The 16,419-nt window shown below is 38.9% G+C and overlaps 1 protein-coding gene across 7 annotated transcripts in view; it reads left to right on the top strand.

The window, feature by feature from the left end:
* The window catches only part of Tjp1 (tight junction protein 1), a 249,004-nt gene that overhangs the window by 205,384 nt on the left and 27,201 nt on the right, over nucleotides 1–16,419 (top strand). For all 7 annotated transcript variants that reach the window (XM_085682663.2, XM_085682664.2, XM_085682665.2 and 4 more), the window contains 6 exons: nucleotides 175–343; nucleotides 668–815; nucleotides 9,897–10,036; nucleotides 10,625–10,730; nucleotides 13,248–13,398; nucleotides 15,671–15,779. In XM_085682663.2, coding sequence (XP_085538789.2) covers nucleotides 175–343; nucleotides 668–815; nucleotides 9,897–10,036; nucleotides 10,625–10,730; nucleotides 13,248–13,398; nucleotides 15,671–15,779 — 823 coding nt within the window. The remainder of the gene's footprint in view (nucleotides 1–174; nucleotides 344–667; nucleotides 816–9,896; nucleotides 10,037–10,624; nucleotides 10,731–13,247; nucleotides 13,399–15,670; nucleotides 15,780–16,419) is intronic.

Here is a 16,419-nt window from a genome sequence, read left to right on the forward strand (position 1 = left end):
GATACTGTTGAAATGCTTTCTAGCTTGCTTCTAGGATGCTCTTGGTGATTTAGAAAGTATAAAGGTGGTATTAGGTCTTCCAGTGTTCTGAGGAGCGTGCTTCTCCCTGTAGTAGATGAGACTTTTTGTACTTTGTTGTTTACTTTTTAACTTATCCTTTCTTTTCTATCGTAGATAAATGGTACTGTGACAGAAAATATGTCGTTGACAGATGCAAAAACATTGATAGAGAGGTCTAAAGGCAAGTTAAAAATGGTAGTTCAAAGAGATGAGCGGGCCACCTTATTGAATGTCCCTGATCTTTCTGACAGCATCCATTCTGCTAATGCCTCTGAAAGAGACGGTGAGTGCCCTTCTGCTGGAGGGTCACAATTGACTGGTTAAAGTACTAGAGCATTGGGTATGTTTGAGTGAAATGATAGTTTTCAGGAATCTAAAACCTTTATGTACATTTGTGTGTGTGTGTGTGTATGTGTGTGTGTGTGTTTTGTCTGTCTTTGTCACTTCACACAAATGGTTTGTATGTTGTTCACTGTGGTTTTGGTTTTATCACAGGAGATGATATTAATGCTTAAATCACTTTGAAATATAATTCTGGTTTATATCATTTGAATGCTTTATACTTTATTATAATTATTTCATGGGAAAATACCTTCTTATTTAACAGATATTTCAGAAATTCAATCACTAGCATCAGACCATTCAGGTCGCTCCCACGACAGGCCTCCCCGCCGCAGCCAGTCACGGTCTCCTGACCAGCGCTCAGAGCCCTCTGATCATTCCAGACAGTCTCCACAGCAGCCCAGCAATGGCAGGTACTAACAGTCTTGTTTACAACACAATGCATTAGAGCTATTTACACAGAAAATTAGAAGGTAGATTTTTCTTTTATTATTTAAGATTAGGTCTGTTTCTTTCCTCAGTTTAAGCACTGAATAGAAGACATTCAAGGTGCTGGGTGGTACATTTAATAAGTAGGCAAGTCAGGAAGTATTTGTTACTACGTCAGCTCTGGCTTGTAGCACAGAAGCTTCTATAGACAGTACATAAACAAGAGGACATGACTGTTCTACTTTATGGCCATTAGGAAAGATGGCTTGTTTAGTTTGGAGGTTTCTCACAAAATGAAGAATAGAACCACTGTATGACCCTTCTCCTGAAAGTCTATCCAGCAGAGAGAAAGTATCTGCAACCCTACATTGGGGTAGATCTTTATTTATAGTAACTACTGTAAAGACACAACTCATCAGTCATGGATAAAACACATGAACAGGCCTATGGAATGGAGTAATTATTCAGTGTTGAAGGAGGAGCTCCATCACTGTCAGTAACATGGACATACCCTGATGGTGCTGTGGCACAGAGAAACACATCGTGTGATCTCATCTCCGGAAGCAAAGGTAGTTGACCTCACAGACAGAGGAAAGAAGGTTGGGCAATGAAAGAAGTGGAGGAGATGTTGGTCACGAGTGTTCAGGTTTTGGAAACTTAATGTACATTATAATAACTATACCTAATAATATATACTTGAATTTTATTAAAAATCTTAAGTAGTCTCATCCATATACTGATATTTGAGTGTCTTAATTGTTGTAATTTCCATACACACATCCAGGTAGTCACATTGAATACCTTAAATGTAAAAAAATCCTGTCTCAGAGCTGAAGAGACAGATTATAGCCAGAAAGTGGTGCCTTTAGATTTATCTGCATGCAGATGTTACCCAGAACCTTAGAAGTCACAGAAATTGTTAAGAGAAACTGAAGAAGGACCAAGAACTGGACTACAGCGAGTGTGTGTCTTTAGAAAAGTGAGCAGGCAAGAGAAGACTGAGAGCTTTCAGTGCTTATTAAACATAGTACTACCTGGGATGGGGGTGTAGTTCAGTTGGTAGAGTCTTTGTCTAGCATACATAAAGTCCTGGGTTTGATTTCCCCCAGTACCACATAAAACTAGACATGGAGCTGCTTGCCGCCTTACTCTTTGGCCTGCTCAACCTGCCTTTTTTTTAAAAACTCTTATTGAGTCTTTGTGAATTTCACATCATACATTCTGATCCCACTTATTTTCCCATTCCCTCGAATCTACCCTCTGCCCTTGAATCCGCCCCCAACAAAAGAAAATTAAAAAAAAAAAAAAAGGAAGAAGAATCTCACTGTGGAAGCTGTAGTGTGACCCGTTGAGTTACACAGTTTTCCCTTTAATCTATTCATCTTCACTTGTAAGTAAGTGTTCATTGCTTTGAGTCATTGGTCCTGGTTCTAGGCCTCTGGCTTCTGCTACAGTATTGATAATGAACCTCACTGGGACTCTTGGATATCCTGTTGTTGCCTATCACGGAGATCTGCAGTTTTGGATCTATGGGTTCCTCCCCTTCACATGCTGCAGCAGTATATGATGCGGTGGATTTCGGGATGAGACTCAGCCCTTGTGGTGGATGTTGGGGTGGGACTCAGCCCTGGTTCTGAATCTGGGTGGCAGCTGGGTTGGTCAGCCTGCAGCCTTCCCTCTTGTCACACTACTCAGGCAAGCTCTCCAGCACTGCCTTGGCTAGTTCACCCTATGCAGACTACAGCAAGGGGCGGAGCCAGTTCTCCTGTTCTCTGGTCCTCAGATCCAGGTCCCTCTCTCCTGATTGTGTGTGTGTGTCCATCCTTCCATCCATCTGTCCATCCAGCTCTCCTGCTCTCACACGCTCAGGACTGACTCACCTGTACCCCTAATAACAAGGTCAGCTCTAGTGTGTTGTCCATCAGCCTGCTTTCTTACAGAACCCAGGACCATGAGCCCAGGGAGGGATAACACCACCCACTGAGTTCTCCCCCAATGAATCACTAATTTAAAATATGTCCTACAGGCATGGTTATAGCCCAATGTGTTTTCTCAATGAAGGGTCCCTCCTTTCTGATGACTCTAGCTTGTACCAAGTTGACAAACTAGTCAGCCTAGTGAGTTTTAGGTTAGCCTAGGACACATGAGACCCTGTCTCAGAAAAAACCCACCACCAACAAAAAACAAAGTAATACTGCATTCATAGAGGTATTTGACTTTTACTCAAGTAGCAACAGGCTGGGCAAGCAGCAGCAGCTATTCTACTTGCTGTCATTACACCTTCTTTAGCTCTTAGTATATGAACTCCATCCTTGTACACTTCAAGCTATGGGCCCATCAGATTTGTCTTTGTCTTTATTTTAAGCTGAAATAGTCTTTAAAGGACGATTATGGTTTATCTAACACAAAATTACTCCTGCAAACTTTTCTAAAATGTCCCCTGTTACTTTGAAGGGGATTCAGCCACAAATGGATGTGGAGAAGCCTCTCTGGTGGGATATCATGGGGGCAGCTGTAATTAGCACATCCCTTTCACCTGCAAACTGCTGATACCTGACGGATTCCACGTGGTTTTCCTTTAAGAAAAGGAAGAGTAGTAATCAGAGTCTCAACAATTTAACCACTTTTGAGTGAAGACAGATTCTAAATCTTAGGAATTTTCTTTTTTTTTTTTAAATTGTGTTGTTTGGTTTGTCACTTTTATTAGCATATATTGTCCAAAGTACTAGGCTTTACTCCATTGTTTCCTTTCCCCTTCCAACTCCATAGTAGTTCTCTTCTCTTTCAAATCTTTTTAATATGAAATTCCACATGTGACTGAAAACAAGAGATGCTGTCTGTGAGGCTGTTTTATGTGTCATGTAACATGATGGTATACACTCCTGCCCATTTTCCTGGAGGTGACGGGGTTTTGTTCTTTGTGCCTGAATAAAGCTTGTGGTGGGGGTGGGAGTGGTAGAGGGGGAGACTTAATCCTCTCATCTGTTACTAGACAGCTAGGCTAACTCTGTAACTTGTCTGTTAGGGATAATGCTGTCACGGGTAGGAAGCTGTCTGAGTACTTGAATTTATATCTGAAAGGGATATAGCTTTGTCATATAGAAGTTCTGTTTTTAACTTCTTGATGAATCTCTGTGCTGATTCCATAGTGACTGATAGAGTTTGTCTTTTGTTGTTTTTGCAGTATTTTTTGGTAACTGTTACACACTTTTTGAGTGTGAACTTTGTAGATGACGTTATGTTGCAGTGTCAAAGGTTGAGTACCCTGGGTTCTATCTTCCTCTGAATCACGGTCATTTGTTGTTACTTTCCTTCTTGACACAAGGTCACACTGTGTAGTTCTGGCTATCTTGGAACTCACTCTGTAGACCAGACTTGTCTGGAACTCACAGAGATTCATCTGCCTCTGTCTCCCAAATGCTGGGATTAAAGGTGTGTGCCTTAACACTACTTCTGCTGTTGTTACTTTCTTAATGGGTAGACAGTCATTAAGGGTAAATCAATCTTATTATAGTATTAATTTGAACGAAAGTTCTTTCTGTTATTTCGGTTTTTTTATTTAGACTAACAACTTGGCATCTATAGCCTTATTTTGAAAACTCAACAAATTGTTATTAACATTATTTATCTTCCAGTCATATCATCATGTCCACTCCCTTTTAGGAGCCTTAAGTGTTTTAGATGTAGCTTCAATTTTTTGGCTTTTTAAAATTATAGCATCCCAGTTCATCTGACAAGTTATGCTTGTCTTTTCTGTCTGAAGTGACTCCCACAATCACATGTAAACAGGAACAGTAGTGAAAACACATGTTACAGTAAAAGCTCTGACTAATAGAATAGGATTGAATTGTCCAGATTTACGTTTTGTATTATATTTATTTATTCCACAAAACTTGACAACTCACCTGAAACCCAAGCCATTTATATATAAAATAATCATATTTATATACCCTTTTTATTGAAAGTAATTGCTTCTAAGGTAGTTGAAAGTACTGCTTTCAAAAAATTGAGTTTGTAACAGTCTTAAATATTCTTATTATTACTGTTTGTTCCTCCTGAAAGAAATGGGTACATCAAATCCTGAGTGCAGTGGTAGCTTTTTCTGACACAGTGCATGACCTAACCACATGTTTGATGGTGATATTACACACACACACACACACACGAACAAGACATTGCCAGCCTAAACTCGGGTATTATGCCAGGATCCAGCCCTCATAGCTGTTGTAGTCTGCACACAGCACTAGAATTCTGAGAGCCTTGGCTTTAAATGACAAGATGTTTTGTTGTAGTAGTAATTAGTAGTTAAGTTTCTAAAAGTTTCCTGTATTGGGCTCTGAAGATGGCTCAGTGCATAAAATTCTCGCTGTGTAAGGGGGATCTGAGTTCAAATCCCAGGAAGCTATGTAGAGTCCAGGCCTAGTTCTCTAACAAGGTGAGAGGTGGAGACTGGAGTCCCAGAATCTTGAAGGCAAGTAAACGTGGCAAGACAACAAAAAGACCTGTCTCAAACAAACTGGGAGGAGAGAAGTGACACCCTAATCCTCCCCAAACAGTTTCCTTAATTGGAGACTCAAGTATTCACATATATGAACCTTTGGGAGCCATTCTCATTCAGACTTCCACAGTAAATAAATAAGAATTTCAGTAGTCTGAATTTACTAAACAAAATAGAATTCTATGATGATGTTTTTGTTGAAGTATACAATGTAGTTTGACATAGTCGCACTATTGCCCTCTCTGGTCACCACTGTTCTCTCCTACTTGTCCTTTCCCCTTCCTGGGTGGTCTCCTTCTACTTGGATTTATACACATTACCAGTTTAGGTTCCAAGTGCAAATGGAAGCAGAGGGTATTTTCCTCTATGAGGTTAGCTTGACATGAGTCATCTGACTGTTCCTTACCACTGGGTGTGTGTTGAGGTTGGTTTCCTTGTTGACACCTTCCACAAATTGTGATAGTTTTCTTTAGGAAAGACTTATCACAGAGCCGTAAGCATTCCTTTTCTATTTATTGGTTTTTCGAGACTGGGTTTCTCTGTGGCTTTGGAGCCTGTCCTAGAACTAGCTCTTGTAGACCAGGTTGGCCTCGAACTCCCAGAGATCTGCCTGCCTCTGCCTCCTGAGTGCCAGGATTAAAGGCATGCACCACCTCCGCCCGGCACCATAAGTATTCCTTAATTGCATTATATGTGATTTTTTTCAGATATTGTACTTGTTTTCCTTAGTTTTACTTACTGAAACATATTAATTTGTCATCTGAACGTTTTCTACTATTTCATAATTGCAGTGGTGATTTTACTTACTGATTTTTGAAAATAATTTTTCTATTTTCTTTGTTTTGCATGCACGCATGTGTGTATGTGGGGCGGGGAGCAGGAACGTATGTGGTCAGGCATGCACCACAGTACATGTTTGAAGGGCAGAGAACAACTCGTGGTTTCCATGTCTCTCTGTTGTGGATCCTAAGAACTATAACAGGCTATCAGGCTTGGCAGCAGACACCTTTCCCCACTGATCCTTTCAGCCGTATGGACTGATTTTTAGAAGTTTTAATCTTTTGTTAAAAAAGGTTTCATATTTCCATTTTATATTGGTATCTTGTTCTAAACAAAGATTGCATATTTTTATTGTTTGTAATGCCACATTTTCTTTTTCATACACACTTTGTTTCTGGTCTGCTCTCACGTCATTCTCCTCTAGTTCCAACATGCAGAAAAAGGCAGGTAGCAAGTTGTGATTCATAAGTATTCAGTGCAGTTCATAACTGATGGCTTTTCCCCCCATGACTTTTTACAACTTGATGGATATAATTGTTTTTGAGTGGGACAGATTTTTATTGATGTTCATTTGTATTATTTGCAATGCCTCACTATAAATGTCTGGAACAGACCAGGCAAATCTGAGTTGCTTGAGTTTTCATACAAATGAATAGAGCAGGTAAGCTTAAAAATGTAAGAAGTAATTTTTGCTATTGCTTAGCAGTACAAAGACTATCGGGTGATATAAGGGAGGGCAAGTCTGTGGTAGAGTGCTTAGGAAAGGAGCCTTCTCTAGTTCTGTCAGCTTCAGTGATAAGAAGAAAAACAGCAGCATCAAGATCATTCCAGAATAAGACACAATGTGCTGCTCCTGAAATGGAAACACTTGACTTGTTGGACGAGCAGCAAAAGGAGCCACGTGGCCAGTTCTCAAGAACCTTAGAGTGATTAGGCATTCAAAGAAGATTACTTTGTTTTGGAAAATTTGGTTAGTGATAGTGTAACAATGCTTTAAAAAAAAACTCCACTAAGTGCTTCTTTTTCATCAGGATGTTCTACAAACTGTTTATTATACTTACCATTTCAAAGTGAGTGGATATTGATGGTAGTGCTGAACTTGGTGAGGCAGCTGTTCATTTTAGTCCTCAGTGGTAGTTGAGTTGTTGTTAGGCTTTGTGCCAGGTGGTCTGAAGTAAGGCGTAGATACACTTTTCTGCTCAGTCAGAGCCAAGACATGATGCTGAAGAGGAAATATGATGTTTAAAAGTAAGCAGTTCTTGTATAGATGTAAAAGGTAGGCACTGTATGAACAAAATTATTTACAGATGAAGAACTGTAGAAAAGTCCTGTTGCCCTTGAGAAAAAGTAATATCACTGTGATGTTGTTCTCTGGCTGTAAAAACCCACAGAACATATCAAACAGTTTGCTCTAGATAGTATCAGAGTGCAGGATAATTTTACTACCAACAAAAGCCTAATGCATCAGTCAGGAAAAGGCTCTCTAAAATTTAAGCCTTTCTTCAATTCTTTTCTTACTAAAATTAAATGTTTGGGGCTGTCTTGTTATTAAAATTGTCTGTTTTGGGCTATCATGATAATTTATGGTTATATATACTTACCATCGAATCCTAACAGTCTTTGTTGAACACCTAGAACCCATATGCTGAAAGGAGAAAACCACTCATAAAAGTTATCCTCAGATCTTCATTTGCATTTTGTGGTGTTGAACCCCCCTCAAAAAACCCACAAAATAATAGATGTAATTTTTTCCTTTTATTCCTACAGAATTTATATTTTTGAACAGCAAAGATTTTCCCTTTTGAATTTGGGTGGACTAATCTGTTATGATCAGGGACTACTAACACAGAAAACTCTACTGGAGAGATGGCTTAATCAGTGAAGTGCTTGCTACAAAAGTGGAAAGACCTAAGTGTGGACCCTTAGCACCCATGAAAAAATCCTGGTGTAGTGACTTTGGGGACATAGGCAGCCAGAATACTGGGGTTCACCAGCCAGCCAGTCTAGCCAATTGTCTGAATTCCAGGCTCAGTGAGACACTATCTCAATCAATCAATCAATAAATAAACAAATAAACAAGCGAACAAATAAAATAGTGATTGTTGATGTCAACCTCTGACCTCTGCTTGCACATATGCCAGCATGCACACAGGAACAAGGGGTCTCTCCCCCTCTCAGCTTTATGCAGAGTAGTGCCATAAGAATATCTAAATTGTTCCCTGAAGCTCACTTTCATTCAGAATGAGTTATACTTCATATAGCTAACTCCCCATCCAACACATACACACTCACACATGGCCAGGTCTGGTGGTTTAGGCCTCTGATTTCAGCTACTTGGGATACTGGGCAAAGTCACTACAGCTCAAGGCAAGCCTGCATAACTTACTGATGTCTTTAGTATGGATCAGATGAGTGTACTTGAGTGCTAGAAGTGCGAGGGAAAGCTTCATCAGTGGGCAGCTTGGCATAACATAGCACTTAGGATATGATCAACGGAGTGAATGCAGTTTATGGGAACAATTTAAAGAACCTAAAAATTTAAAAAGGAGAACTATAAAGCATTGGCTACTAAGAAGTAAAGATAAGTCTAAATATAAAAACTACAGACACACAGAACTGTTTCTTCATCAGGTTCTGAGATGGAGTGCCAACAGAAGAGGCAGCACCTTGTGTCCCAGGCCTGGGGTGGTGTACTGTATCTTTCTTGGATAGGGCTCAGCCTCTGTTCACTGAATGTTCAGAGAATAGTGTATTCATTGGTAAACTTGCAGGGTGTTTGCTGTCTAGAGTGTCTGGGAAGGACATTTGTGGGAGGCATCTCATTTGGAAGCCTTGTACTACACAGCCATTTGAGAGTAACTTGGATAAGCTACTCTCTACCAAGTCCAATGCTCACTGTGTAGAAGCATTCCAGGGGGATGCAAGCCAAGACCTGAAGGGTCTTCAGGCTGTTCTGCTTGCAGATTTTCACTTATTTTTACTCGTTGCTGATCTGATTGATGTATATGTTAATTTACTACTTTGTTTATATAGTTGATAGGCTAAAGAACCTTTATTTCCAATGAGTACATTTATGTGGAGTGTAAAAATTTCTTCAGACTCTTATTTTATACCTAGTTTTTAACAACCATTTTTATAGGTCTTTTAGCCAACCCTAAATTCCTCACTCAGTGGGGCCATGCTGTATATAAGTTAAAACAACAACAAAGCAAAAACAGGTCGGCAAGATGGTTCAGTGGTTAACAGTACTTGCCATGGACGCCCTGGTTGACCAACATTTAATTCTTGGACCCCATATGAAGGTCGTAGAGAAATCACTCCACAAAGTTATCCTCTCATCTCCACATGTGCACCATGGTGTTGGTGATATCTATACCCTTCTGAGTAAGAATAAAATGTCTTTAGGCCAGTCTTGCTAGCTCTTTGGAGCCTGATGTTTGCTTCAGGGCAATGAAGAATGTGGTAGGTAAACAAGGCTCAAAGCCTACGCTAATTTGTACATGCATTCATATCTGAATGTCTGCATGTGCCATAGCATACGACTTGTAGGTGTTGATTCTCTTTCTGCCATTTGGGTCTAGCAATAAAACTCGGGTCATCACGTTTAGTTGCAAGTATTTTGACCCACCAAGTCATGTTGCCTGCCCCATCAAAGTTTTAATTACTAATTTTGGTAACTGAAAACATCCCTTTCCCCTGGTTTAGAAGTTGCTTTGCCTATTCTGTTTTCATGAAGTGTTTTCCAAAATCACCCTTAATCTCTTCATGTTCTTACTGTAATAATTAGTCTCCGGAGCAGAGAGGAAGAGAGAATTTCTAAACCTGGGGCTATCTCAACTCCTGTAAAGAATATAGATGACCATACACCCAAAGCAGTGGAAGAAGTGACAGTTGAAAAAAACGAGAAGCAAACACCTACTCTTCCAGGTGAGCATAACCAAAATCACCTTTGCTGTCAGCAGCAGCAACTGTCAGCATTTTGTGGACAATTTCACAGATGCAATTATTGTTACCAATGTGGTTTTTTTTTCTGTATACACTTTCCAGTTTTTTTCTTATTAGGGTAAGAATTAGTATAGATAGTAACCTTGGTGAGTGTTTTTACTTTCTAAATATAAATTATTCCTGTGTAACAGCTGCTTGCAGTGAGTAAGGGTATTTCCAACACTACTCACTAAAGATAAATGTCACAGAGCGCTTGCCAGGCTGTCACTGGTCCTTGGCTCATCACACAGTACTGCAAGGGATGAAGTTGGGAATATTAGATTGCCTTCAAAACTTTTAAAAACAAAATGATTTCAACTACTGGAACTGTTTAATTCTCTTGTGTCTGCCTTATTCTAGTTGGCTAGTGGCAGGAATGTGGATATTAGAAAAGAAGTTTTTGCAGAATGAAGAATGGTGTTGCAGAGAAATGTATGGACACTTTGATAATTATCTCTGTTACTCTTCTTCATGCCCTTGTCTTGTGAGGCTTAAGTAAGTCCTGTACAATTTAAACTTTCTTTCTCATAGAACCAAAGCCTGTGTATGCCCAAGTTGGACAACCAGATGTGGATTTGCCTGTCAGTCCTTCTGATGGTGTTCTGCCTAATTCAACTCATGAAGATGGGATACTTCGGTAATGGAATTTTCAAGCCACACTGTCCTTTGTGTTTATTAGATATTTCTCAGCGTAAGAATTGAAAGTCAGGTTCATATAGCATTGTGTAGTGCTTGTAGTACTATGACTAACAACAAAACAACCTTTTGTTTTTTAATTCCCACCTTCTCTTACCTAGTTCTTAGATCAGTAATAAAGAATAAGATAGCAGAATATCCACAAGCTTTCTATGCCCTAGCACTCTTAAGAGAAGTACCTGTTGACCATCACTGGCATCCTAGGCTGCCGTCTGTTTATTGTGGGCCTCCTGTGGTGTGACATGCCTATGTACAAAGTCCTGGCACGGTCCCAATAGCACATCTTCAGTTGTACCAGCCACGAGTGTCCATGCTGCCTGGAGAAAAGGGATTTCTGGTTGAAAAAGCTGTTCCAGAATTAGTTTGAGAGTCCATACCATTTATTTATTAATGTATAAGTAGACTTAATACAAATATTGTGAGCAAATTTTAAGTCTTCATAGTCTTTAAATTAGTTCCTTCTGTCACAAGAAGGATATGATGTATGAATACCTGAAATAAGCACATTCACTAAGGTGCAATAGACCAAGAACTCTCTCCACCCTTAGTATTTTCTGTACAAAAATAATGTATGGGTAGTTCCCTCAGTACCTAGGCAAAAGCAGATAGCTTCAGAAGTAGGTGAATATCGTACAAATTTAAAGCAGTAGATTTTTAGTATTAGTAATGGATGATTGAAACCCACACATGAAAAGGCCTAATCCTTTTTTGTTTTGTTTTGTTTTGTTTTTGTTTTTGTTTTGTTCTTGGGATTGCTTGAAATTGTAGTAAGATAGCAAAGAGCTGCATCTCTGGAAAGCCCTGAAGAGGGATGCAGAAGAAGACTTGAGGATGTCCACAGTATTAGTAAAGTCTTTCATTTAAATATAGTTATTGAATTTGAAGGAAAAAAATAGATAGGTTTTGTTGCTGCATATAGTTTATACAGTACAGAAAGGGCAGAATATAAAACATGTCATTTTCCCGAAACCGTGGTCTAACATTGCTTTTCAAAAGCCAGATTTTATCTGAGCTCAGATCCAGTCAGCCACTTTATGAGATTCTGAACTAGTCAGGATTAGAGGAGGAGGAGGCTTTTCAAGAAAATATTTAAAAGATCTGTGTATCTGTTCTTTTGGGTGAGGGATCCAGGAGATAACTTTGAGTTGGTTAGTAAATAGGACACCAACACAACCAGAGGACTCAGACCATCTACAAACACATCTGATAAATGCTTTCAGGGCTGGGCCAAGGGTGTCAGAAGTCCTGACTGTGTGTGATCTGTCCAGCCTATGGCCTTTTGACTTTTATGCCTAGCTGGTTCATTCCAGGTTAAAAAACAAAAAGATAACCAGGCATAGTGGCAAGTCTTTAATCCCAGCAGTTAGGAAGCAGGCAGGCAGATTTCTCTGATTTGGAGGTCAGTCTACAGAGTGAGTTCTAAGGCAGCCAGGGCTATACAGTGAGACTCCGTTTTGTTTGTTTGTTTGTTTGTTTTTGATTTTGTTTTTTTAATTAAAAGAAAAAGAAAAGGAAGAAAACCAGATTAAATCAGTGATGAGTATTATAAAAGCTATTGCAGCTTTTGAGTAGTTGGTTTGAGAGGACTAGGATTCTCCCTCAATTCGTTTGTTCGTGTATGTGACTGTAGTTTATTTTGTGTTAGATTCTGATAATTTGGTAATTGTTTTAACATAGCAAGAGGAAAGACCTCTTTTGTATACACTTTATATTGAGAATAATGAGAGTGAGGAGATAGTTCTTGAGGAATGTAGAGATGACGAGAGCTTACCCAGCAGTGTGGCACACATTCCCCAGCGTCTTCTCTGCTGGCTATTCTTTGTGTTTTAAGTGTTTGCTCCCTGCTTCTATAATAGAGGGGAAAAGAGGCAGATATGGATGTAGGTCTAATTGAGAAATACGGAATAATCTAGTGTTCTTATTATTTCAAAGTTAAAAAGAGCTACAGGTTAATGGAACTAACAGCAACCCACCAATGAGCAAATTTAAATTCACTGCCTATTGGTTGTAGGGATTGTAACAGACTCTGCTTATACATTTTGTCATATTAAGAAAAGTACTGAATTTTATGCATCAGTTTTTTTTAACTTAGATTAAATGAGACTTTCATTTATCTAGTGATAGAAAAGTGCTTTTTGTTTTTTTTTTTTAGCATTGGGAATTTGTCATATATTTTCTCAAGAATAGGGAAAATATTTTTGTAAAGAAATTATAAAGTAATCGTATAAAGTATTATTTCTCTGTCAAATTTAGATATTTCAAAACTTACTTTCTAATAGGAAATTAGCAAGTTTATTAAATCTGGTTTTGGATTCTAATACTAGGTTTTATCCAATAAATGAGTGCTATGTAGGGGACTTTAGAAATGATGGTCCTTTATTCCTTTCTGAATGTAGTTGTTGCTGTAGCAGCCTGCTGTGACTTTTAACTGTTTGAAATGAAATATCTGTTTTAACAGGCCCAGCATGAAACTGGTAAAATTCAGAAAAGGAGATAGTGTGGGTTTGCGACTAGCTGGTGGAAATGATGTCGGAATATTTGTAGCTGGCGTTCTAGAAGATAGCCCTGCAGCCAAAGAAGGCTTAGAGGAAGGTGATCAAATTCTCAGGGTATGTCAGTATGTCATCTTATGTGGATTCAAAAGTCTTAGATCACCAGATGCCAGGCATAACAGACTGACCGTTGTGATTAGAATATAATTTGTGTACAGTCTCTTGAACCACTTAAGTTTCACATTACGAACTGATAAGATCTAGCTTGTGTTAGACTGGTCACCTGCCATTCTACCTTTTCTCTTGTTTGCTGCTTTATTAGTTGTTAGTGATGTTTTATTGGTCATTGGTGTTCACAGAACCTAAAAGGAAACTAAGTTTTAGATCCCTATACTGTCTACCAAATAGTCTTTTAAAAGTCCAGTTAAACATTTGAGCTGTCAGGACTGCCAGAGACCACAACTTCGACCAGTAATTTTGGGTTTTATTTTCCCATGGGAGTGTGTGGTTGTCATTGTAGTTCTGGCCTCTCGGACCATATTTCAGATCATGGCTCATATCCAGGAGGATGGGATATATTGGGCAGATCTGTAACTTGCTTGGCTTTGAACTTTCAAACCCCACATGGAAGGTGGTCAGTGACAAAAGTCAGGAGAACAGGGGCTAGATGTAATTTCCAACGTGTGTTTCTCCTCTTCTCTCCCTTTCCTTTCCTTGGCTGTGTTCCTAGTAATGATGGTGTCTTCATCTATTTCTTACTTCTCTTTTTAGAGAATCCAAATATTTTTATGTATTCGATCTGGTTGGTAAACTCTGTTCCAGTTTTTAAATCAGAACATCATCCTATCCGGTGTGGGTTGTATATTTCCTGTTTCCGTATCTTCTCTCTTTGCTGCCTCCAGTATGGTCTCTCTCTTGCTTTCAGCCTCCTCCTCCCTGTGCTGAATTGAGTCTCCCATCTGCTCTATAGTCTTGCAGCTTTGTCCACCTCTTCTCTTTCCCTCCTCTGATTCTGTCTGGTTCTTCAGTGTCTATTTCTCCCTTTTGCTGTTGACTCATTCAAGGGGTGGTTGAGTTCCTTCCTTGCCTTTGTTTTTCTTTGTTTTTGTTTTGTTTTGTTTTGTTTTTTAAGTCACTGTGGCCCTGCAGTATGACTTTAGCCACTACCCAATCTGAGTTTTCCTGGTTATCACTGACCAGTGTCAACTTTGTTTCATGTTTTCTATCGTTTCTTAGAAGCATTTGCGTGTCAATCCTCAAAGAAGCTCCCTGAGATTCTGTCATGTAACTGATGCTCCTGGTGCCTTCACTTCTGTAATTTGGGACCATATCAGTGTTGCCTGCACCTTTATTGCTTGACCTTCATCTCAAGCAAGCAGCCCGCAGCCAGAGTCTTTTCACCTGGTACAGCTCCCTGTCCCTGTGGCTGCATTCCTCTAGTCCTCCTTTCCCTTCAAAGTTAAGCATGTCAAAAAGTCTTGCCTCATCTCTGACTTAGCATTCTCTCTTGACACTGTATTAGGTTCCTCCTGGGAATATATCTCTTGTCCTCATTGCACTTACGTCACATTTGAACGCAATATGATGATAATGCTGACTGACTAGAAATTCCAGCACTTATTTTCTTACTATCCCATGGTCCTTTTTGAGGTAAATGGGGAATACATCATCTAAGGGCAGCTTCTTAATACTCACTTTGGGTTTTGCAATGAAAGTAAGTAGTGCATTTTGACTATTTGCCTTTTGGCCTTTTTGTTAATGTTGTTGCTGCTATTATTAGTGGAGAAGAAATTCCAAAAGATAGTAGGAGAAAGTTTCTACTGTTTGTAGTCCTGCACAGTTACTGGTGAAAATTGTATAATTTCATTTCAACTTCATTTTGGAATGGAGGAATTTACTAATCTAAGTAAATATTGACTTGAGACTCAGAGCCACCCCTACAATGCTGCTTGTTACAAGGGCACCATAATACATACACTGTCTTTCTGATTGTTTTGTGGGTATGTCATTTCCTTTTCAGCAGTTAGTAAAAAAAAAAAAAGTTACCTATATGTAGAAGGAATATAGAATTTTAAATCTAGAGATTTTAAGTGGTAAATATACATTGTCATTTTGCGTCTAAATTGGTTAGATTTGTAACAGATTATTATAAATATCAGGTTACAGTATAAATGCTCTGAATTTACATTTTTACTCACCTTTTTATTACTTTGTGTCTGTTTATTTTAAATTAGAAAATGTTATACTCTCCAAAGATGAAAAAAGAGCCTGCCCTGTTAAATATATAGTATTGTCAAATTAGACTTTGAAAATACTTTCCTGAGTAAATAAACACATTTATATTCCTAAAAACAGCTAGCTTAAATTTGTAAAATTTTTATTTTAATAGGTGAACAATGTAGATTTCACAAATATTATAAGAGAAGAGGCCGTCCTTTTCCTTCTCGACCTCCCTAAAGGTGAAGAAGTGACCATATTGGCGCAGAAGAAGAAGGATGGTGAGATAACTGTCTGAAATGGGGAGAATTAGCATATAGAAGTTGGGGGCCTTTAAGAGGGATTGACTCGTTCAAATTAAATAAGTTGTTCAAAGTAAATAAGGCCAGGTGTGGTAGCACGCCTATAATCCCAGCCCTCGGGAGCCTGGTACAAGAGGATCACGAGTTCAAAGCCAGGCATGATCGTTTCCCCCCAAAAATTCAACCTGGTATGATGATTTAGACATTTTATCTCAGTACTTGATTGGCAAAGGTAAGTGGATATCTGTGATTCAAGCCAGGCTGGTCTACACAGTAAGTTCCAGGACAGACAAGACCACGTGCTGAGACCTTGTCTCAAACAAGACAACCTGTTAAAAAATATAGTGCAGAATAAATCATTCCCAGTAATGATTGAGTTTGTTAATCTCAGGCAGTTAATTTTATTTATTTAAGGTTCTGCAGTCTACACTATACTCATTAACAGAGCAAAATAAATAGGACCAGTGTTTATGACATTATGATTTAAGTCAAATGCCAGCCAATCTTTTATAAGTCACAGAGGAATATTTGTTTTATTAGTTAATGGAATTATCTGAAAGTATATGTAGATAGCATCTAAGTTTTGTACTAGTATTTTTTCTAAGCAATACACAGAATT

Source organism: Myodes glareolus, chromosome 24 (genome assembly GCF_982192425.1).
Source record: "Myodes glareolus chromosome 24, mMyoGla1.1, whole genome shotgun sequence".
NCBI lineage: Eukaryota > Metazoa > Chordata > Mammalia > Rodentia > Cricetidae > Myodes > Myodes glareolus.